At 36.5% G+C, this 23,062-nt stretch overlaps 2 protein-coding genes across 51 annotated transcripts; both read right to left on the bottom strand.

Annotated features, from left to right (window-relative positions):
- Positions 1-157: 157 nt before the first annotated feature.
- On the bottom strand, positions 158-3,696 carry ICK6 (inhibitor/interactor with cyclin-dependent kinase). The gene is made up of 3 exons (XM_086663069.1): positions 2,830-3,696; positions 1,212-1,418; positions 158-693 (listed from the first exon to the last, which is right to left on the bottom strand). Exons 1-3 carry the CDS (start codon positions 3,270-3,272, stop codon positions 624-626), a joined length of 720 nt encoding a protein of 239 aa, XP_086519195.1. The 5' UTR covers positions 3,273-3,696; the 3' UTR covers positions 158-623.
- A 9,292-nt stretch (positions 3,697-12,988) lies between these two features.
- LOC147555462 (transcriptional corepressor LEUNIG_HOMOLOG-like) lies at positions 12,989-22,045 on the bottom strand. Of its 50 annotated transcripts, none has more exons than XM_086663065.1 (20): positions 21,805-21,973; positions 21,607-21,720; positions 21,456-21,509; positions 21,241-21,338; positions 21,004-21,113; positions 20,504-20,600; positions 20,305-20,371; positions 20,124-20,199; positions 19,904-20,015; positions 18,881-18,933; positions 18,506-18,781; positions 16,598-16,672; positions 16,149-16,376; positions 15,540-15,669; positions 15,238-15,347; positions 14,930-15,079; positions 14,346-14,501; positions 13,845-13,979; positions 13,559-13,756; positions 12,989-13,393 (listed from the first exon to the last, which is right to left on the bottom strand). In XM_086663065.1, the coding sequence occupies exons 3-20, from the start codon at positions 21,485-21,487 to the stop codon at positions 13,250-13,252; spliced, it is 2,247 nt and encodes a 748-aa protein (XP_086519191.1). In that variant the 5' UTR covers positions 21,488-21,509; positions 21,607-21,720; positions 21,805-21,973; the 3' UTR covers positions 12,989-13,249. The 50 variants fall into 50 exon arrangements, with proteins under 50 accessions (XP_086519191.1, XP_086519183.1, XP_086519188.1 ...); XM_086663057.1 differs by having other exon boundaries at positions 21,456-21,555; positions 21,655-21,720; XM_086663062.1 differs by having other exon boundaries at positions 21,607-21,711.
- Between the last annotated feature and the right edge of the window lie 1,017 nt (positions 22,046-23,062).

Raw genomic sequence — 23,062 nt, 5'->3', positions numbered from 1 at the left:
ACTGGTTCCGTAGGATTCAGTCAGTCGAGATTGTGGTAACATCTATGTTCTTGAATCAGACATGTCCTTATCTATAGTGCCACACACTATACAGCCCCCAAGAATGTTTGCAGGTATCTATTCTGAAAAAATTGTGTTTTGGTTAGAAAGACAAAAATAAGAGGGGAGATTGGTCATGTTTATTTGGGGTTCTCAGAGTTCCACATAACTTATAGACAAAAGCTAAACTAAAAAGAAAAGAAGATAAAGAAAAATAGCAAAATCTAGGCAATCCACACATCCTACTTCATAATACATCACAACTTTTTTTTTCTTCTTTTTCACTTCCCCTCTCTCTTTCATCAGATCATCTGGTCTGTCAGTTAAGAGACTTCAGATTTATGTCCCTTTTCTGTTTTTGGGTATTGTAAATTTCATCATCTGCTCTATGTATAACAAGATCATTAAGGTAGGCTTCACCATCTCTCTTTAAGAGCTTATCATCTTCTCTCTTCATCTTTGCTCCTTCCTAACATCGAAAAGGAAGCCACAACAGCTACAAGCTTGCAAGTCCCTGGACATCTTAGGTGATCAATCAATTGAAGTTGTAGTAGAAGATAGCCCTTGTCGACGATGGGTAACACCTATTGATCCACTCTCTCCCATTCATAACGTCCTGGAAGAGGTAATTCATTCACAGGATCGAAGTTGTACCTGCAGAAATCCCAAATATAGATAACTGGATCTTGTAAGCTTCTTTACATCATATGTTTTCATATTTAAGACGTCAAAAGAGTGACAGAAATACAAGTATTTAAATCATAATATCCGGTGCAACTTGGACACAGGCCAGTCAAGTGTCAACCATGAAAAAACCCAAATAGCCGTCCAGGGGTGGATTTGTTTCTAAAATTTACAGACAAAGTTGGGCTTGGTCGGGCTGGATTGAGGCCAAACCCTGGATTGGGCAGAAAGCGGAACCTGGTTCAAACCTACCACTCAATATGAAAATTCCCTTACAAAGTTGGGCCAGGTTGGGCTGGGTTTAAGGGTTTTATGAGCCTTTGGTCGGGCAGAATGTGGCAATCTGGTCCCAACCAGCCAGTCTTAACTTGCATTGCCTCCCGCACTAAGGTATAGATCTGGATTGGCTAACAGTAGAGCATACACGATAATATGAATCTACATGATTAACAAGCAAGCGAAGATCATAAGCAGGAAATATGTCGTACTTTTCCATGAACAGTCGTTGCTGATGTTGCTCTGCAACAGAGAAGAACTCTTCTATCTCTTGTGTTGATGGCATGTTTCCCAGCATCAGATGGTTCTGCACTGTTCGGTCTATGGCGGCTGAGCTGGTACGCCTGGTAGTAGAACTAGGAGTTCTCATGATCTCAGGATCTCTAATGAGACTGCACGGAGTGGATTCCCTAGTAGTCCTGCACAATAATCGGAAATTAAGAATTTAATATAAACACCCACACCATAAGAACCTATTAATTAAGCAATTATATCAACTATTAAGCAGAATTTGTATCAAGAAAAACGTCGAATGATTCCCATTTTTTGCCTCTCATGGACAACCATAACATAAAAAGCACATTCCTACAAAAAATGGTAAGAAAGGTCGGCTACGTATGCAACATTCGAGAACCAAGTTAGTTTTACATGGAATGTTCAAAGAATGCCAAGGAGAAGATGTATCTTTTTGCATATCAATCAATAACTTAGGTGGAGAGGGCCGGCGAAGAAGAACAACATTTAATGAAAGTCTCGTTCACAAAATGTTCTCTCTTTTCCTTTGTTTCTCAAAAATAGAAAATGTTGGCAACTAACAAGGCAAGAAAAAACCTTACATTTTAAAGCTGAAAGGAAAAAAAAGCAGAAAGATAAAGCCAACTTAGTGGATAAACCTCAAATCTAAAACACATTAAAACAATTAATGGTTTCTCGTTAATTCGTTATCTAACAGATAACGACTTTAAAATAAAGAAATATGAACTAGAGATTGGAAAGATCATAAGTAAGCTATACAAATAGCATATAACCCCAAATGAAATGCTTCAAAATCATAGATTTGACCGTCTAGCGAGAACCATTAACCATGAAAGGGACAACTCTATAGTAGTATCACCCATGAAGCTGAAAAGATCCACAAACAAATAACGTCTAAAACCTAACTATGACATGAAGATTAAATGAACACTAAAAGAAGTAAGATTAACAAGATCCATTTCCACATAAATCCATCATAACACGATTATAGCATATACCCAAGATAAAAAAACTTGCAAAAAAAATAAATGTTTGGATCTAAACAGGGAAGAAAATGTATGCATCTTTTATTAGTTCCTTGATTGATTAACAATTAGTTTGAAGAGTAACTTGGGTGCCTAAAATAATCCAAAAACTGAAAGATAAACTTCTAAAGAATAGAAAAACAAAAATCTTTACTGAAACAAAACGAAGAAGAAAAGGACCCACTAAGCATTTAAAAAGAAAGTGACTAGAAAAGTTCTTTGTTTAAAACTTCTGAAACTTCCAGTGAGAGTAAAAAATAAAAAAGACAACTTTCTTTCACTTTCAGACATGGAATCCTAAAACAAAGGGATCTTCTTTTGAAAATTCAAGTCATAAAATTTGTAAGTTTTGATCAGAAGATCCCCAAAGAACACATGCATTCAATGAAAAACAGAACAAAGAAAGCCCTGAAATAAAAAAAACCCATGCTTAGTAAACCCTAAAAATCAAAATAAGAAATGAAATCATCAAATTGAAATCAGATTGCCCCCAAAAGTCGATCAATCAAACGAATCAGAAGGAGAGAAGTTAAAAGGGGGGGAAAATCACCTTTCTCTTCCTCCGATCTCCAAAATATTCTCCCCACACGAACCTTCAACACCACCATCTTCATAATTTTCCTCCTTGATTCCGTCATTTTCGTCACTCCCTTTTTCGTTACAACTCACTGATCGAGACCCAGAATTAAAAGAACATTTTTTCTGATTTGTTCTGATTTTAGAACTAGGGTTTTTCTCGCAACTTTCTCTAGATTGTTGTTGTTGTTTCTTTGGAGAATCTTTGGAAAGAGTTTTCTCAAGTTTACGACTTCGAAGATTAAAATAAGAAGAAGCAGAGTTATTTTCAGTTTCTTCAAGTGATTCAGTAGTAGTAGTTTTTTGGAGTTTTTGTAAAGCTAGGGTTTTGGCTCTAGTTCGAACTCCAATTGGTTGAGTAACCTCCATTACTGCTGCTTCTCCTGTAACTTTCGATTTCCTCATGTACTTCCCCATCTTCTCTCTCTGAAACTAAGCTTTCATGGAACAACAGAGAAGAAAAAGAAGAGAGAGTCTAGAGAGAGAGAGAGAGAGAGAGTTTTTTTTTTTTGTAATTTGAGAGAGAGAGGGAAATGGGTGGTGGGTTCTTTCTGTATTTTGTATTGTATTTTTGTACTACTAATGTAGAGAGAGAAAAATTACATAATTAGAGGGTTGTTGTTAAGGAGACACCCAATTGTGTTAAAGAGAGACACCACTCTTTAGTATCCAGAGATCTAACATATGACCCCTTACATGTAGTAGACTAAAACCCTAAATCTCATCTCCTTATTCATCGTCGACACTAGAACGGTTGGCGAAAAATTTGCCCATTTGCCTGAGACAGAAGGTTATCTACGAGAGAAGTTTCCCTCTATTCGTTTGAAGAATCAGAAAGGGTAGAGAGTTAAGGGGTAGATGGATGGATAACCAAGATGAAGGGGAGAGATAGAGGAAAGATAGAAGATGAAAAGGTTTGGTGGTAGTTGTGTTAGTGGTTGTGGTGGTGGTGGTAGTCGTTGGGTTATTAGATGGTGGTGTACATGACGGGGAAGAAATGTGATGATTGGTCTTTAGCAATGGTAGGTGATTTGGAGAAACAGAACCATTTTTCGAGAAAAAAAGATGGTTGGGTGAGAAAATATGATTTCTCCCAAATACGTCTAGAATTTGAAAGTTTGTCGACAAAGGGGAACCCCCTTCGCCGACACTAGAGAAGTAAAGAGGGAGAGAATGAAGAAGACAAAACGACATACAAGAGGAATAAGTGGCAGAGGGATAGTGTGACAATAGGTTTGGAATAGGACGATGAAGATGAAAAGAAATGAGATATTTTTGTTTCTAGCGATGAATTGCCAACAAAGTGATGACACCATCGATCGCAGGCAAAGAGACAACTGACAAAAGAGAAGAGGTGGTGTTTGTTTTTGTAGAAACATAAGACAAACTAAATTTTCTTTCTTCGGTCAAAATTTACTCCCCACAAAAGAATTTCTCATCGCAAATCGCTATAATAATCACTAGCAATACAATGAGACATTCATAAAACCCTAAGTTTCGAGTGTATATAAATAACGTGGGTTTCCCTTTAACAGCAATTAAATAAAGACATTAGAAGTTTTTGTGGTCCGGAGGATTATACTCTTATTTTTCACCGATTCGTCTACGTACATCATATCAGCCAGCACATTTTTTGCTTCTAGAACATCATAGTATCTCAAGATCTAACCGTTAAATTGTTTTATTCAAACCAATCTCGAGGAACTATTTGGGGCGGGGTTATACAATCCCTTTAAAATGTGGGTGGAATGTGACCGAATCAACATAGACCATTAGATTTGAGTAACAATACGACAAAGCAAAACAAAGAGTAAAATCTAACCGTCCCATTTTTGTTGTGTTTTAAAAAATCATTACAAAAAAAAAATCATTATCCAAGTGAATAAGTGATGTAATCTTAGCATCACTTATAGATTTTGTTATAGTTGACGATCTTTCCTTTTTTTTATAACATGAGACGCGAAGAATTAATTTCACTTCATGGAAGGACACTTAAAAAGAAATGTATTTTTTCGAGGTTAACAAATGATTTAATTAGTTGAGGAACAATCTTTAGAATGACGTTGCCGAACATGCAATCAATATCTTTACATAATCTGGATGAAAGTGTTGTTTTTTCTTATTTGAATATTTGAATTTATTCGTTAAAACACTTCTTAAGCCAATTGAAAAGAAACTGAACGAATTAAGATAAATTATGATAAGAGATGTAAGGAAAACAAATAGCATAATAGCATATAATAACAATAGTATATACAGAGGGAGAGAGAGAGAGAAAAAAAACTAGTTACTGATAGTGGTACTTTCATCTTGTCATATGATATTTGAATTGGCTAAATAAACTAGTTGTAGCACATCTTTTAAGTTAGTTTTTGCAATTCACACAAGCTATACATAGATTTTTTTTTTTTTTGAGTACAATTCATTAGTAATCTAAACAGTTACAAAAGTTAACATTCTGCGGGCACCCCCGTTCAATGAGAAGCAAAAACAGAGATAAATTAATGGTGTCCCTCATTCAATTACTTCGGTGGAGTTCAACTCCTGAGTCGCCAGCACGTGTGCCATCTGGTTTGCCATGCGTCTACAATGGGAAAAAGTAACCCGAAATCTGTCCGCATATCCTTTAAGATCATCAAGATGGGGAATAAGTTGCCAAGGAATCGTCGGATTTAGGTACTCAACAAGTATTCTGGAATCACCTTCCATTATAAAATCAGAAATCCCTAGCAATTCCGCCGCTTCCAAACCCAGTACAAAGCCACAAATCTCGCTGTGAAGGGGAGATAATGGTGAGAAAGATGTTGATACTGAGTATACGATTTCCCCTTTATAATCTCTTATCACAGCAGCAGCAGCAGCTGCTTTGTCTACTTTATAGGCTCCGTCCACATTGATCTTCAGAGTACCGAGTGATGGGGGGATCCATTCTTCCACCTGCAAGCTTTCAAGAACAAACAAGTTAGGGTTAGTTACGAAATCTGGATTATTTTTTAGGGAAATGGTTGTATTAAGCCAGACTCGACAAATATCAACCGGTTGGTTGTTAAAAATCGATGCGTTCCTAGCCTTCCACCACTCCCACAGGAGATAAGTATAAGTTATCCAAGTTTTCTTTGAAGTTTCTTCTTGTCCCAGAAGATTCTGCAAATTTTCTAAAGGATTTGTTCCTAGTTGTTGCAGATGCTGATTTCCTGTATGTTGAATGAGCGATTGAAAGCAGGAGCATTCCCCAAACAGGTGAGTCAAGTCCTCTACTTCATCTCTGTCACAAATCTTGCATATTCTAGTTATTGTGTTGTTTCTGATCCCTATGTTGTGTAAAGTTGGAAGTCCATCATGTATAACTTTCCAGATGAACAACTGAGTCTTAGGGTTCATTGTGTTCTTCTTCCAAAACTTTTTCCACGGGAAGTTTTGAATAAACTCAGAAGTAGGGGGTTTGTCACGAATCACTCTATAGTAAGATTTTGGGGTAAATTTCCCATTCACTGTAGGTTGCCACACTAATTGATCTCTATCGAAATTCAGACTTAACTTTATGCTCAATATGGCATTCACTGTTGTGTTGTTGAAGTATTGATCTAGTAGCTCACGATTCCATCTTTTTGGACCATATAAAATTAGGTCCGCAACCCAGAAAATATTGTTTGGTAAGTGAGTAATCATCTCTGGTTTTTTGGATTCCAAAGTTGGTATCCAAGGATCAAACCCAATCTTGATTGAAGAACCATCTCCAACTAACCACACACAATTTTTTTCCATTATCCCTCGTGTTTGTTGAATTGCCCTCCATAGATTAGAAGAAGAGGTAGGTCGTGGTGATGTCCAAAAATCATCATGTTGGAAGTATTTACCCTTTATTATCTTTGTCCACATTGCATTAGAATTTGTAAGCAATCTCCATGTCAGTTTCCCTATGAGTGATTAATTGACTTCTTTTAATGACCTAATTCCTAATCCACCATCAACTTTTTGGCTTGTTATAATGTCCCATTGTATGAAATGCATTTTTCTTTCATCTTGTGTATGCCCCCACCAAAAACTCCGTTGTTTCTTATCTAACTGTTGGATAAGTCCCTGCGGTATAATTTGAAAGCTGAATGGATAGGTGCAATATGAGTTGAGGACCGATTTGATAAGTACTGCCTTCCCTGCTTGTGATGTGAATTTTTGCCTCCAAACAGATAAATTCTTATCATATTTTTCAAGTAACCATTTGTGACTCTTGATTCTATTTCCTGGTTTTAGTAATAAAGATCCAAGATATTTTGCCTCATCATTCATCTTTGGTGCATTTAATTCAGAGCTGAATTGTTCCTGCATAATATGGGATGCTCCTTGACTAAAATATAAAGATGACTTGGCAAAGTTTACCAGTTGACCCGAGAATTCAGAGTAATGGGACATAATATCTTTTATTGCTTGGAGATTTTGAGAAGATGTCACTCCAAAAAGTATTAGATCATCTGCAAAAAGAAGATGTGATACACTAGGGCAGTGATCATTTATTTTGTAACCTGTATATTTATTCTGAACTTCAAATAATGAAATAAGGAGAGAGAGGGCTTGGGAGGTTAGAATAAACAGGTAGGGTGAAAGAGGACACCCCTGCCTTAGGCCTCTAGAGGCCTTAAAGTTTCCTTTTGGTTGGCCATTGACATTAACACTAAACGAGGCCGTGGTAATACATGACATTATAAGATCCAAAAATTTACCACAAAAACCCGTGGCTTGCAACACTTTACGTAGGAAAGACCAATCTACTCGGTCATAAGCTTTAGCCATGTCCATTTTGAGACAAAACGCCCCTTTCGATTTAGCCCTCGATTTATGCATTGAATGGATGATTTCCTGAGTAATAACTATATTATCTAGAATTTGTCTCTCCGGGACAAAAGCATTTTGGGTCCACATAATGCAACTCTCAAGGTGGGGTCGGATTCTATTTGCTATTAGTTTGGTGATGAATTTGTACAAAGTGTTGCACAGCGAAATTGGTCGAAAATCTGAGGCGAAACTCGGATTACCACATTTAGGGATTAAGGCTATATTCGTGAAGTTGATAGAGGGATCAATACGACCTGAATTAAAGATCTCTTGTATGTATTGCACAAGCTCCTGTCCCAAAGTGTCCCAATTATGTTGAAAGAAGAAGCATGGGAATCCATCTGGCCCCGGACTTTTAAGAGATCCCATATTCATCACAATAGCCTTAATTTCTTCATATGTGGGAGGCCTAGAGATGTCGTCCAGATCTGCTTCCGAAAGTACCTTGAATGCAGACAACAACTCAGGAGGGGGTTCCGTAACTTCACCTGCAGTAAACAAATTCTGAAAAAATTCAATTAGTTCATTGGCAATTGAGTCTGGATCTGATAATATGTCCCCATTTTGATTTGTAAGACTTTGAATTTTATTTTTATGCCTTCTCTGAGTCATGGCCGAATGAAAGGCCTTTGTGTTTCTATCTCCATTATGGGTCCAATTATTTTTTGATCTTTGCTCTGCTTTGGAACGTTGAAGTTCTTCCAACTCGATTATTTCTTCCTGAATATTACTTTCGGCCGCCAGTAGGGTCGGTGTTGACTCCATTACCTGTATATTCATAAGACGTTTACGTAAGATATTCAATCGATTATGAACAATACCAAATGTCTCTTTACTCCAAATATTTATAGCCCCTTTAACATGCTGAATTTTGTTATAAAAGGGACCGACCGAACTGTCCCAAGTCTGATTGAAGTGTTCCTTGTAGTTTCTATGTTTGGTCCAAAAAACCTCAAATTTTGTTTGATCCTTCAAAAGAGGGCCTTTGGTGATAAGCTTAAGTAATATTGGGGCATGGTCGTTATTATAACGCGGAAGATGAAAAAGGCCTGCTTCCGGAAATTCAGCAATCCAGGAGGCTGAACAGATCGCTCTGTCCAAACGTTCCTTCGTTAAATGGTGATGGGCCTTACTGTTAGTCCAAGTGTAACCAGGACCATTGAATCCAAGATCTAAAAGGCCTGAGTTTTTCATGAACGACTGAAATTGTGTCATAAAAGGGATATGATTCGTGCCTCCCCACCTGTCATTTGGGGAAAGAATTGCATTAAAATCCCCAAAACAACATATCGGGTTGGTAATAACCCTAGTTAACTGTAAGATTTCATTCCAAAAAGTTAATCTATACATAGATAAACCATGAATTGTGCAATGTTTGAGCAAACACTCCAGAAGCAAATATCTTAGATCTTTCAACGAAGAAATAAATAATAAAAACAGATATCTTGAAAATCCAGAGAATAAAATGCGATCACCAGGAATTGCACACCAATTTGTTGTTTGCCTCGCAAAAATACTTAGAAAATCTAATTTCAGATGATAGGATCCCTGAATGGGATAATAGCAAATCTATAGGGAAGATCGGTTTTTGATTCTTATTCACTTCAACAACTTTTTATAAATGTATGAAGTAATCATGAACGTTAAATATTGCTCTTAATAACCTACTAAAAATGAATCGAAGTAGGTGAACACCATCTAAAGCACTAATAACATGTTCTCTTCTCTTCTCTCTTAGCATTTCCCCCTTTCTCCCTCCACCATCTTGTTGGGATAATTCCACACGCTAGTTTGGAAAGAACTAAGATAATCATATAAGCCTGAGAATCCTTAACAAAAAAAAAAAATATAAGCCTGAGAAAAACCTTCTCTTGAATTAGTTTTTGAGGCAAAAGAAGCCCAATATTAGCAAGGATTAATAGATATAACAAGTCTCAACTAATAACAATAAAAGTTAAAAGTCACTCTCTGAGGGGCGTCTTACCTCAAAAACTAGTTCAAGACGTAACATTTTTTTCACATTTATAAATTTCCCCCACATCTTCAAAAGTCAACGTGGGATTATACAATACCTCTTTCTCTATCTTCTCTCACTCAGGGCCGTGTTTGGGGGTGTGAGGGCAGGGCGCCTGCATTGGGCCCCCAAACACAAAGGGCCCATTTTTTATTTACTATGGATGCTTATCGTTATAATATTGGCAGATACCTTTTTTAAACGGGACAAGCAGTTAGCTTAGTTGGTAAGTGGAGGGGCGTTTCACGTGTTTGACGTGTGTTCGACTCCCACGTGTAATTGGGTGCCTTAAACAACTATAAGGGAAATTCTATAATTAGTAATTGAGTTTACCCCCTTCAGTAATTGGTAATTGAACTTACCCCCTTAGGCTTACTATTAGTGACAAAAATAGAAAGGTTATGGTTGGCGTACGTGAAATATTGTCCTACCAAGAACTATTCTTCAATATGATTCCTAGTAGAGATTCTACCTCATTTTATTGTTTGATTTAGTCGGGAATATGATTAGTAAAGATTGATTTTGTTTATATATTATTTAATTTATGATTTTATTATCACATCCCAAACATATCCTTAGCAAAACTAAATTTGAAGGGATAAGTTCAATTACCCATTACTGTAGGGGGTAAACTAAATTACCAATTAATTTTGAGGGGGTAAGCTCAAAAAACCCTAAAAAAAATGAATTTTTTTTCTTACGACTACTTTCTTCAAAATTCTAATGTATTCATTTATGATTTCATCTATCTACTGATGAATTCTCTTGTATTTGTTTATTTTTTTTTGTAATTTTTTATTACACGAAAGACCCATGTTTCAAATTTCGCATAGGGCCCCCTGATTTTCAGGCACGACCCTGCTCTCACTTCCCTCTCTCTGCGTTCTTTAAGTGAAATTTATATGGTTTGTAAACAGTAATGTCACTCGCACTGTAAAACACACGAAACATGACGTAAATATTTTAATACTGTATAATTTTTCCCCTTAAATAACAAGTAATTCAACAGATAACAAAAGAAAGAGATTGAACACATTATTTGTCAAGATCATACTTCTTATATCTTAAAAAAGAAATTCGATTTACAAGTATTTACCCAATGTCAAATATTTTCTTCCTAAGGTATGGATATATGAAAGCAATAACTCCCAATATAAAGGCACAGGGAGAGTAGATCCCAGTATCAAAATAGTGTTAAAATCTTTGAGACAAATATCATTACAAATTTGAAAAAAAAAAGTCCAAGAAAATGACAAAAATGTATGGTTAATCAAAATGAAATGGAATCAATCATTATAAGTTTCCCGCCAAAACAATAAACAAAGGGAACAATTTCCCGCCAAAATACAAAAATACATTATTTAATAAAAACCCTTTCACATCTGAAAGGTAACCATTTAACCCAACAATTATTGAAAATTTTCAGAAAGTATTTCAAATGGGTCCCACTTTGATAACACCCACCTTACTTTTTGCTTATTTTTCCCAATCAGAGAATCTTACTCGACTGGATACAGATTGGAAACCCTAAAAATGAAATTTAAACTTACGAGCACCGTTGGATTAAATGTACTTGTCAATGCACAAAAATCAAGGAAATCTGACGGCTAGAATTTTAAGATATAAAGTAATTTAAGTAATAATGAGAGAGAAAAAGAGGTACGTAACAAATATGAGTCACGTGGAAATAAGACAGTCAATAATAGTCAGAAAAGAGTCAAAATTAAAATCATATAAAAGTGAAAATGTTTGAATTTAGTGATGAAAAAAAATAGTACATACTAGAGAGAATACTCAATCATATCATGACAGTCACTCGATTCCTTGCTTTCCCCACTATCCATACCATCCAATGAACCCTAATAAATCAATCAATCAACCTCACTATCTTTTATTCTTGTGAGCTATGTATATGAGCACAGGGTGCGTCTATAGGCGTACCCTTAAATTCTTCCTATGGTTTCTGTCTTTTTCGGACTGACCCAGTCCGAGATATTAAGCAAGGTCTAGGACTAACTAACCCAGTCCGAGAGTGTCTGACCCATCGAGCTCTACTTTCTCCACAAAAATCTATGATGTAGTTTGAAATGATATTAGGTTGTTTCGCGACCCGATCTAATACATCAATTTATGAAGTTTCTGATTTGAGCTTATAGATCTCTTTAATTTGAGTTTATAATGAAGATTGTTTGGTGATTTTAAAGGCAACTAAATCTCTTCGATTTGAGTTTATTATCAAATTTCTTGTCTGAACTTTAACTTTCTTCTTGTTATATCAGTTTGATGGGTGAAAGATCAAATAAATCTACAAATTGTAGCATGAAAATCCATAAATCTTTGAAGAGACTAAAAGAAGCAAAAACGAAGAAACAGGGTGGGGGGTAGGGGCACTCAGGAGCGCCTTTTGGACCGTATGGGGGGTGTGTGTGGATGGAGGCCCTAAGAGAAAATTTGGAGTGCACCAACACCCACTTAATATTAGGTATGCATAGCTCCTCTTTTAGGTTAGAGCGTCTCCAATGCAACATTCGATCTTAGAAATTTAAATTTTTTTCTTAAAACTTCTCTGTGATGTAACACTAAATTAGAGGTAGTTAAATAAATATATCTCAAGAGGAAATTCTATTTTGAGCACGTACCTAGTTGACTAGTTATTGTAGATCTTAGATATTGTAGATGTGAGAATATTCTACATCTACTATGTTTTGAGAAAGTCTAATAATATATATAGAGTTCAAACTCTGTTATGTTAAGCTTAAGGTTCTTTATTATGTTATCTCATTGTTTAGTGCATTTTATTACCTACCCAAGTCAAATTGATCAAGCATCTTTCAACTTTTACCACATCCCAAACACCTTTAAACATGGACCAGAGCACCTTGTTGTCATTCCCAAATTTCTTCTTGGAGTTAAGTCACCTTTTCTTTATTTAAGTAGTATATTCTAATGTTATTAGTATCTTCATTAATTATTATAAATTGTAAGTATGTCCTTCCCAACAATATTTAATATTTCATGCCCCCAAAAAACTTCATCTTTTTACCTAAACACAGAGATAATAAAAGATAGCCTAATACCCCATTTCAAGATAATCAATCAAAGCAACCTTATAAAATCTATTAAAGATATTATCTTTTGTGGATCAACTAGGGTTTACTTTTGATATTGTTTTTTAGTGTTAGAAAAAACAAGCTATATTTTTTTTGTTAAGAAAAAAAAAAAAAAAAAAAAAAAAAACAAGCTATATACTCGTAAACTTAAACTGCAGAAGAAAAGAACAAATAGCCACTAATTCATAATCAATTCATCCATTAGCTGTGTATATATATATATACTAGGTTTTCCTTCATATTTTGGCCCCAAATACATTAACATCGACAAACACGAACAATATTTAGCTGAGGTCGTGGTTCACTCAGTTTATTATGTTCGCGACCCAGTTTAAATAAGGGCAAGAAGGAAAATACGATAAACTAAAGTGTCAACTAACCTAATTTCTCCCTGTTTTAATCAGATCTGTCTTCGAGCTTTTGCAGGAAAAGCCAGAATACTATTTCCAAAGCTTAACAGATTTGTCATGACTTGCAGAAGCAACCATTCCAGTGACTTGTGACTGTGCAAGAGCTGCTATTTGACCTTCATGAGCAGGAATTGTCATGCTCTTGTTCTCTGCCATGTTCCATAACTCCAACGACTACATAGAATAAATCAAGGGAGAGAAGAGATCAGAACAATTATATCTGAATTAGCAACAATGGTTCAATTATGAGAAACAAAGCATTAATATCTTTTAATTTGGGTCGAAGATTTTAAGGGCCCATCAGAAAAGATATAAGAGTAATTAGTAGCGAAAGCTAACCTGGTAGCCGCCAATGACCAGGAGAGTAGTATAACTAGGATGAAATACACACGAATGGAATTTGTTCCCATTGGAGCTGAACTCGTGAATGCACTCTCCCGAGTTCAAAGACCACACTCTAACAGAATCCTCACTGACAGAAGCCAATAAATCTCCACTTGCATCCCAGCAAACGGAATGAACCCCTGAGTTGTGCCCCTGAAAGTAACCCCAACTTTCTATTTCAGATTTGATTTTGACATTGAGTAGCATAACAATGAGTTGGCATAGAGAGATTATGCATTACTTGTAAAGCTAGTGTCTGCCTCTCTGACTCAACATCGAATATGGATACTACTCTCTCAGCAGCTGCTGCTAGTAGATGCCCAATTCTTGGTTGAAATCGGAGCTGAAATCGTACTTGAGCTGTGCCACCGAGAACCTTCAAACAAGCAAGCAACAACAATATTTTAGAGATAAAAATAAATTATAGAACTAAGGTGGTGGTTGTTATTTTTGATGTCGTATTTGACGTGGCCTGAGTTTCCCTTGTTTGAATATGAGCGGTTTAAATTTTATTTGTTTTTGTTAGGGGCACAATAGTCATTTAAAGGTATTTAGAATGGGCTTGACACTAAATAGACCCAAAATCAGCCCGAGTCATCCACTCAGACGAGTCAAACACACAAGTCATGTAAAAATTAAACATTCTGAAATCTGACTCGAGCCAACTCAGGCTTCATATCTTAATTTAAAAAAAAAACCACCTAACTACCTAAGAAAGAAGAGTGATGAATCAGACAATCACCTTGGATACACGAGTGCATGACTGTTGATTGACATTCCAATATCGAATTTCGCCATTACCATCACATGAGCAAAAAACATCGGTCTTCTTAGGGTGGAAATCAAGGGACATGACCTGTGAACCGTGGCCAGTATATGTACGCAAGCAATAACTAGGCTGTAAACATAAACTTCATAAGTTAACTTCACAAGATGTTCTCTCGTCAGTATCAATCTAAGGCTGGAGATGCATTTATGACTGCAATGTGGTTCAACCTTTACACATTGAAAAGGAACTGTTCGAGTAATCGACCACATACTAAAAGTAAGAGACAGGCACTGAAATTATATAAAAGTAGTGCAGTTTGAATAATAACAATATTACGATAACATATCGTGATGAATAGTCGTCTAATGGCATCATGACCACATTAATAGTAGAAGCCGAACAGTCAAATAATGTAGAATGCAGTTTGGATAATAATGACATGATGTGGTTTAGGTGGGGCTTCATTCAGTGAATCGATAGAATTTACTGGCAGCAATTAAAAATAAGTTAATATCCATGTAATTAAAAATAGCATTTACAAAGGGTAGAATCATTACATCAGCTGCATTCCATAGTCGCACAGTTGTATCAAATGAAGATGTTGCAAATTGAGTTGAATTTGGTCTAAAACGAACATCTGTAATTAGATACGTGTGTTCTTCCGGAGTACTCTCTGTTCGCAACGTATCCATGTTCCAAAGTACCGCCTACCGACATGAAACACAAACAAGTACTCGAATAATTTGAAATTGATCCAATTGAATTTGTGCATGGACATAATAAAATCAGTGAATATTTGAACAAGCAAAGGTTACGACTAGGCCCATGAGTCAGTAAAAATGTAAAAGTAGCATTACGTTATTACCTTCTTCTCATGCCCCGCACTAGCCAGTAACTTTCCATCCGATGAAAAGTGGCAGCAGATAACTTTGCTGTTGCTAGTACGTATACAACCCACTTCATTGAATGTAAAACCTGAAATAAAGAATTCATCAGGTTTATTATTTGAACAATTACTGTCAGCACCTCAGCAGAGACAACAGGAATATCGATTGAAGAAAAATCCAATATATTTCAAAAGTGAAAAGATATACAAAATTCTGAAAGATACACATGATTCCTTCCCGGTACTTAAAAAAAAGATTGCAAGTTTGAGCTATATTTTACCCTTTGAAGACTCCGTGTTGTGCTCGATAGGACTCGGTTTTAATGTGCCAAAAACATCTCTTCCATCACCCTCATCATGTGACAAGAAGGATTCCACATTATCATCTAAAGAACCAAGTTCCAAGTCTTCCTGTGACATATGAAATCACAAGTAAGAAACAAAGCCAAACTGCAATTAGACATGCGCCTCATGGTTACGCACAATTATTAGGTTATATTTTTCTCTAAACGTTAAGTCCGAAGTATTCAAACTCTAAAGTTCAGAAAGGAAGGACCAAATGAAGAAACTATACAAGTACACATAATATCTGGATGCCAACCAGTAGTACCTGCAATCTTTTTTTCTCTAAGAAGAAAGACAAAAAGATAGCAATAAAGAGTTAGCCTGTCCTATATTACAAATGTCATGAAATGTTAAGTCCTTTGACATGAATATTCCTCATCTCTGCTGTGCGTCCATCAAGAATATGTAAGATTAAATAGTATATATTGGTTTATGGGATTCTGGGTGATCAAGAGAGGGATCTAACACAATACGACTTTCAGAATAATGGAGTTATCATGCTGGAACTGTGTCAATTACACAATTAGAAACATCAGAGTGATTACCAGCTGATTCGTAGAGGACGCAAGGCCACCTGTTGCTTCTGCACCATACATCATTAAACTCTTTGCCATACCATTAACATGGCTAGCAGTCATAGCCACTCCTCCATCAGCAGGTGTATGAGTCGATGGAGTGGATGGCTGTGAATTAGTAGATGGTCCAACAGTATTTCCGGTACCGGTACTGTTAGCAGGTCCAGAAGAAGTAGTGGGCTTTCTTTTTCTGTTATTCTGATGCATAAAGAACAAACACCAGCCAAGACTTAATCCATAAGCTTAGACCAGGAATAGAAAACAAACTTTAGAGCCACCCTCTTATACACACTAACGCGGAGCAAGGAGCCATAGCCCAAAACAAGAAAGCAATGTAATTTCATCTAATAGTTTCATCTATATAGAATTTAGTAAGAGAGAAGCAGAGCTTATATTATTATGTTTGCGAAACTAAGAACCTGTTGTAGTTGCTGTGGCTGCAGCTGGTCAGTTTGCTGCTGAGAGGAAGACTGTTGCATCTGGGTCATTTTCATCTGTTTAAAACCGAAAATATTTCTCAAATAAAGCCAAAGATATAGAAGACAAATTGGGAAAAACTTACAATCACATAAAATATTTCATCTACATGAAATTCATAGCTATTGCATAAAGTTTGGAGGTGGAAACAATATGAACAGATAGACACATTAGAAAAACATGTACGCTGCTCTATAGTCTATACACATCTGTACTTCTAGAATATCTAAATAAACAGAGAGTCTGTACAAGGACAAAATGCACACAAGCACATGAGCATCTATCCACGTGCAAGGGGTTAGATGGTGAGACAATTAGATGTACGTGTTTACAACTTCAGTTTATCAGGCAGAAGACAGTAGAAACAAGGATATTAGAGCGATCATTTCTTGGCCCATTAACAAAACTCATCATCATTAATTGTCTTCCAGATCTTCATACTGTTATGTGAGGCTTGGAAAACTCTAATCCAATCTAGGTCTGCAGCACGCTTTAAGCATTGACTAAGGATCATTGCTACCAGCAAGAATAGCAGGGGCGATACCGGATCACCTTCAGAGAAGAGTTTAAGGAGATTAAGACTGTGAAAAACTGTATATGTAAGTATCTGTTCAAGGGGGACCCGGGTATCAAAAACATCCGCATTATGAACGATGCTCTGCTTTCCAAGTGGCTATGGAGATTTAGGACTGCGAAAGAAACTTCAGAGAAGAGACATAAAGAGGAACAGAGAGGAGGAGGGGAGACTCACAAACCAAATGAGAAAGACACCCAAGATTGAAGAACATCCACAAATGAAAGTTCAGCACAGGGAACTTAATCAGGTTTTGGGATGATATTGGGTGTACATAGATAAGCCTAAAGGACATGTATCCAGCGACTTACTTCATATCATCCAACAAGCATGGCACGGTGCAGGAGTTCATGTCATCTTCCAGACATGGGATTTAACTGGAACCTCAATATCATAAAGAATTGCAACGACTGCAAAAATCTGGTATTGGCTTAATTACTCTGAGTTCCAGATTGCATCACGAATTCAGATGACGAAGATATATTGATTTGGAAGGAAGAGGAACTCTTGGTCAAAAACTGTTACAAAAGAATGAAGTGGATTCTCGATGAGCTATATGATATGGAGAAAGCCAACTCCTATCATCCTATGAGGGTAAGTTTTACTTTATGGGCAGCAGCTTTTCAAAAATTACCTACAATTGACCAACTCAGGAAAGGGGAATGATCCGGGTAAACAGATGCAAACTCTTCAAAATGCAGGAGGAACTGCCAATCTTCCACTACTACACTGTAAGGTAGCATTCGATTTGGAACTACTTTGGACTCTCTCTAAACTTAAAATGCTGCTTCTCAAGGACCGCCACTAAGATTCTGAAACAACGGAAGAAGCTTAAGAAACCTAAAGCAGAGAAATATCTGAACCTTCTTCCTGCAGCCATTATGTGGTTCCTCTGGAAGGAGACAAACAACAGAATATTCAAGAAAAAACCCCTTCCGAGGGCTGGTACCATAGACTACATCAAGGGCACCTTATTCCACCTGAGTAGGAACATGCCATGGCCAAGATTAAAATCCGTCCGTATTGGGAGGAACTGTTAATGCAATTACAACTCCTCTTGTTTCAAGCAACTGACACAATTCCCTTATTTGGGGCTTCTAAATTGTGTAGTAATTGAATAGTTCCCCACAAATACATACAAAAAAAAAAAAAATCCAGGTATTCATTATTGAACTCTTCATCATAATAGCAAAATGCTCAATGTGATGTTTATGTAACATCAGGAATGCTGATCTTCATGAGATATTCTGCTTAATCTTGGGTAGGTAATGCTCACCTTTGGGGAACTTGCTTGCAGGGGAGAACCGATAGACCCATCGTTTGCTGTAGGTTGAGCATCTTTTGTATTTAGATTACCTCTAGGTAAAACCCTATATCTTCGGGAATCCGTCTCTCCAAATCCAAAGTTAGGTGAACTACCAAGATTTCCTTGTGCCTGAGCTTGGGCTAGGAGCTGCTGCTGTTGTTGAGGTGTCAACAGCTGAAATTGATTTGGCGGCAAGAAAGGCTTCTGAACCTGGGAACCTAAGTTTGGGCGTAGTTGATCAATGCCCTGCAAGTTTAGACAAATTACAAGGTTAGAGTACCGTGGTGAATATCCAAATTGTGATCTGCAGTCATCAGAGAGACTACAGTACGTCAGCGAACTTACAGTTAAGGGCCATCCCTTCAATGGCAAGCCACTGACACCTTGGTTCATTCCTGCTGAGAAAGAATTAAGCAAGGCAATCAAAACAAATATTTCAAGAAACATTTAAGTTAAGCTGAATTTTCAAAATACCATGTTATGTTTTCAAGAGCTTTATTTATACTAAGTTAATAACCATTTCAAATGAAAATTTCATCTGGTTCGGTAACTAAGATCTTGAGTCAATAATTGTTTGGATCGGCTAAAAGCGGAAAAACATATAGGCCCAAAATTAGAGATCTAGCACCACTTGCTCTAGTAGGCATTTTGAAAATTTCTCACATCCTAAACTTTATCTCCTCACCCCAGATTGTAAACTGAAAACTTCTATTAATATAGATCTTGTAGGATACAATTATCTTAAATGGAATCTAACTTAATCAGGAATTTTTCGGACTCCACTCTTTACAAGATTCTGGTTAGCCGAGACAGACTTCGGGCACTGTCAAATTCTAATAGGCTTTACCTTTGGCATCTAAAAGTCGTGCAGGAGTTTAAGAATGTTATACTAACTCCGTCCTGACAAAATCTCAGCTTGCTAGAGAAGGATCTCAGAAACACGGTGATCGATCAGTCTCACGAAGAGATCTGGCCTAAACATTTGTTTCCTTCTTTATAAATGATTGTCTGCTTCCCTTTTCGTCTTGTACTTGTACTCTTGATCTCTTTTCTGGAAAGCCTACTCCTTTAAGAAAAATGGCCCTTAAACTCTTAACATATCCTACAATTTAGTATTTATGAAGTCTTCAGGTCTTCTTTATTTCAAGCAGATAAACAGCTATCAATCATTATTTAGTGCCCACGTGTGTGAGCTTATGTTTCTAATACGCGACTAAACACCAGAACAAAAATCATATTTTCTCCTAAATTTTACTGAGAGGATAAGCTGAATCCACCCTACAGAGCAAATCGCAGCTATGCAAACCTCGTCATATCGTGGCACCATTTCAGGTAAAATTCATGCGTGAGGAACTGAAACAAACTTACCACCACCTCCAAGTCCAGGTTTTGATTGCATACTCCCCTGTGCATAAATAGATGAAGGGTCCGTCGGCATAGATCTTTGAGATACACCCATGTTTATTTCGGTTTTAATGTCCTGTAGGTCCAGAGATGCACTTCAATTAGATAAGACTAGCAAACGCTCAAAAATACAAAGAGAAGAATGGGAAAGACACTTAAAGCAACATTCAGTCAAAGTAGTTACAGTTGTCTGCTGAGTTCGGGCCTGAATTTGCTGCAACGCGGCAGACACACTCCCTGGATTACCTTGGACCAACTGGCTGTGTCAACAGGTAACAGAAAGAACAGCTCAGTCCTACTCTGGGGAGCAATGAGAACCAGAAAGGAGTACATGAATAAAGTCTAATATTTAACTTTTAATTTACCCTGGATGATTAGTTGCTGATTTTAGAAGGGCCATCCTACTAGCATCCATAAGTTGTGGAGAAGCATCTGAATCCATAGAATGAGTATTTTTTAAGCGTTCTTCATACATTTTTGTTGCCAACACACTAGCAGTGGACTGTCCTAACATTCCTTCAGAGTTTACAGCATTAACAGGCCCTCCAATTGATGAATGATTACCATCCCTTCGTTGCAATTGTGCATGTCGCTGCTGCATCAATTGTAATTGCTGCATCTGCATCTGTTGTTGGTGTTCTCTCGCCTTGATTTGCTGTGTCTATTAATTATTATAAATAACACCCAAATCAGCTGTGTAAATCACTACCAAGATACTGTTAGGATAATCATACATCAGTAGTGGGCAGGTAATTACTTCATAAGTTGGGGGAAAGTCTCGCCTCTTGATTTAGCTTTTGAGGTGAGAGAGGCCCAAGACTACCCAACACATTGGTTTTAACTTCGATAGACTATTGCGTGAGACGTGTTGTTTCCTAGGCTCTGATACTAGTGACTAGTGGTGTTGGGACTATCCCACCTCAAAAGCTATCTCAAGAGGCGAGTCTTCCTCAGGTTACGAAGTGAACATCTGCCCCTTCCACAATTAATTTGGGACAACCCCAACAGATAACAACTCTTAAAATATATTTTGGAAATAAATAAGATGCTATATTTATACAGACCTCAATATAACCAGCAGCAACCTCCGAATGCTTTTCATTCGTTCTAGAAATGAATATATCCCAAAAAACAGACCACCACTCGAATAGAAACCCTCCCGGAGCATCAATAGCTACATATTCAGGTTAAATCATCACTCATAATTCTTAACTATTATCTTCAAAAATTAAAGTATTCCCAAATGAGTAATGAATCAATGACAACTAACAATCAACAAAGAATTGTTTTTTTTTTGTTACCTACTGGATCCGCGGCAACATTCCCTTCAGTCATGAAAGCTTTTGCAGAAGCATGTAAATTTCTTTTCAACAAATAATCATATATATAAACATCTAGCCTAGAAAAAGAGAACAAAAACTGGTCAAAAGAAGCAAGTAATTAAAACTAAAAAGTTAATTAATGAAAGTATCCAAACTGGTAATTAATTCAACAGAATAATATTAATGAACAATACATCTTATCTGCTTCCCAGTTACTCTGCGCCATTTTCTGATTAAGCTTCTGATAACTAACCAAAATCAACTCCTAGAAGTCACAGATCAAAATTCTGGAAACTTATCAAAATCAAACAAAGAGTGTAATTTCAGTAAAAACAAGATTAAAACCAAAATCGATTCTGAAAAACTAATCTGATCAGCTCATACAAAACCTACATTATTGATCAAAACTTCCATCTAAACTCGTTCGTCATATCTTAAACCCTAATTCCACTGTCACAACTTCAATTCACTATAATTATCCAAATAAAGTTCGAAATAAAGTAGAATTTAGGGAAAGAAATCTTGATCTAAACGATCTTATACCTCCAAACTTCTTCAAATTGAATTCTTTAAGAATCGTGTTAATTTATCAGGTAAAATTTGTTTTCTGATCATCAAAATGAAAAGTAGCTTCACTGTAAGAGTGAGAAGAAAAATCTCTCTCTCTCTCTCTCTCTCTCTCTCTCTTAATTTATACTATTAGTACTAGAACGACTAAGTAAAGAATCGAAGTTGAGATAATGGAGAGGGTTAATTCCAATTTGACCCCCAATCTGTGACGGACTGGAAAGTTGACACTCATATTTGTCTTATATTCCAGTTTGGTCCGTAAGACTATGATAATGTTAGTCAAGTTTAACGGTCACTAATTTCTTTCACTTTTTACCATTCATTTCAATAGGTTTTATTTTCTGTTCTTTCTTTATCGTATCCCCACAAAAAGGTCGCTGACGTTTGTAGAATAGTCGTTGCCGATAATGTTTTTCTGCGATTTTTTTTATGATAAAAAAAGATGAAAGATAGAAAAATAAACCTTTCGAAATAAATGTAAAAAGAGAAAGAAATGTTAGATTGTCGAGTTGTTTAACTAATGGAATCATAGTATTGAGACTAAATTGGAATATTAAATGAATATGGAGGTTAAATTCTTCAGTTGGTCACAAATTGAGGGTAAAATTGAAATCAACCTTAATTGAAATGTGGGACTGTTAACGATCAGATTCGTGAGCCGGACCTTTTAGTTAGGTTAATAGGTTCGGAAAAGAATGACTAGGCTTGGAAATGGAAGTGTTTGATTTTTAACAGGTTCGGTTGACGGAATATTTAACGACGTAAAAAGTATTATTTGAATAATGGGACTGTGAACTGAAGAAGACGTTGACGGGCACTGAGGGCTTTTGTAGTGAATTATTATTGACTGTCGTTCCAGATTTCTTCTCTGCACATACTTTACTCTTTTGTCAACTCAGGTTTTAATTGAGTCAAACAAAATGTCAGCATCATGTGAGTCCCTTTTAGAACCAATTAGACACTCTATCTTCATGACTCCTTGTGAACTCGTGATGTTATGAAGTGTTGTCAAAAGCACCAGAAAGAAGCCCTAACAGCCCAGAAGGTTAGTCTGTCTACCATTGTAAATTTAAAAAGCGGTTTCATCAGAAATATGTAAAACTAAATTTGGTTCACAAAATCAGTTCGTCACCACTGATTTCAATTCGAGTTACTTGGAGAAGGTTTGTGGAGTTTAAATTGGTAGGATGAAATTGAGTACAATCCTAGTGAAATTTTAGAGACTCATAGT

The sequence above is a fragment of the Eschscholzia californica genome, unplaced genomic scaffold, assembly GCF_041429995.1.
Source record: "Eschscholzia californica isolate CP2 unplaced genomic scaffold, dmEscCali1.0.p SCAF_2, whole genome shotgun sequence".
Lineage (NCBI taxonomy): Eukaryota > Viridiplantae > Streptophyta > Magnoliopsida > Ranunculales > Papaveraceae > Eschscholzia > Eschscholzia californica.
The sequence above is the reverse complement of the archived record's forward strand: the minus strand, read 5'-3'. Positions and strand labels throughout refer to the sequence as shown.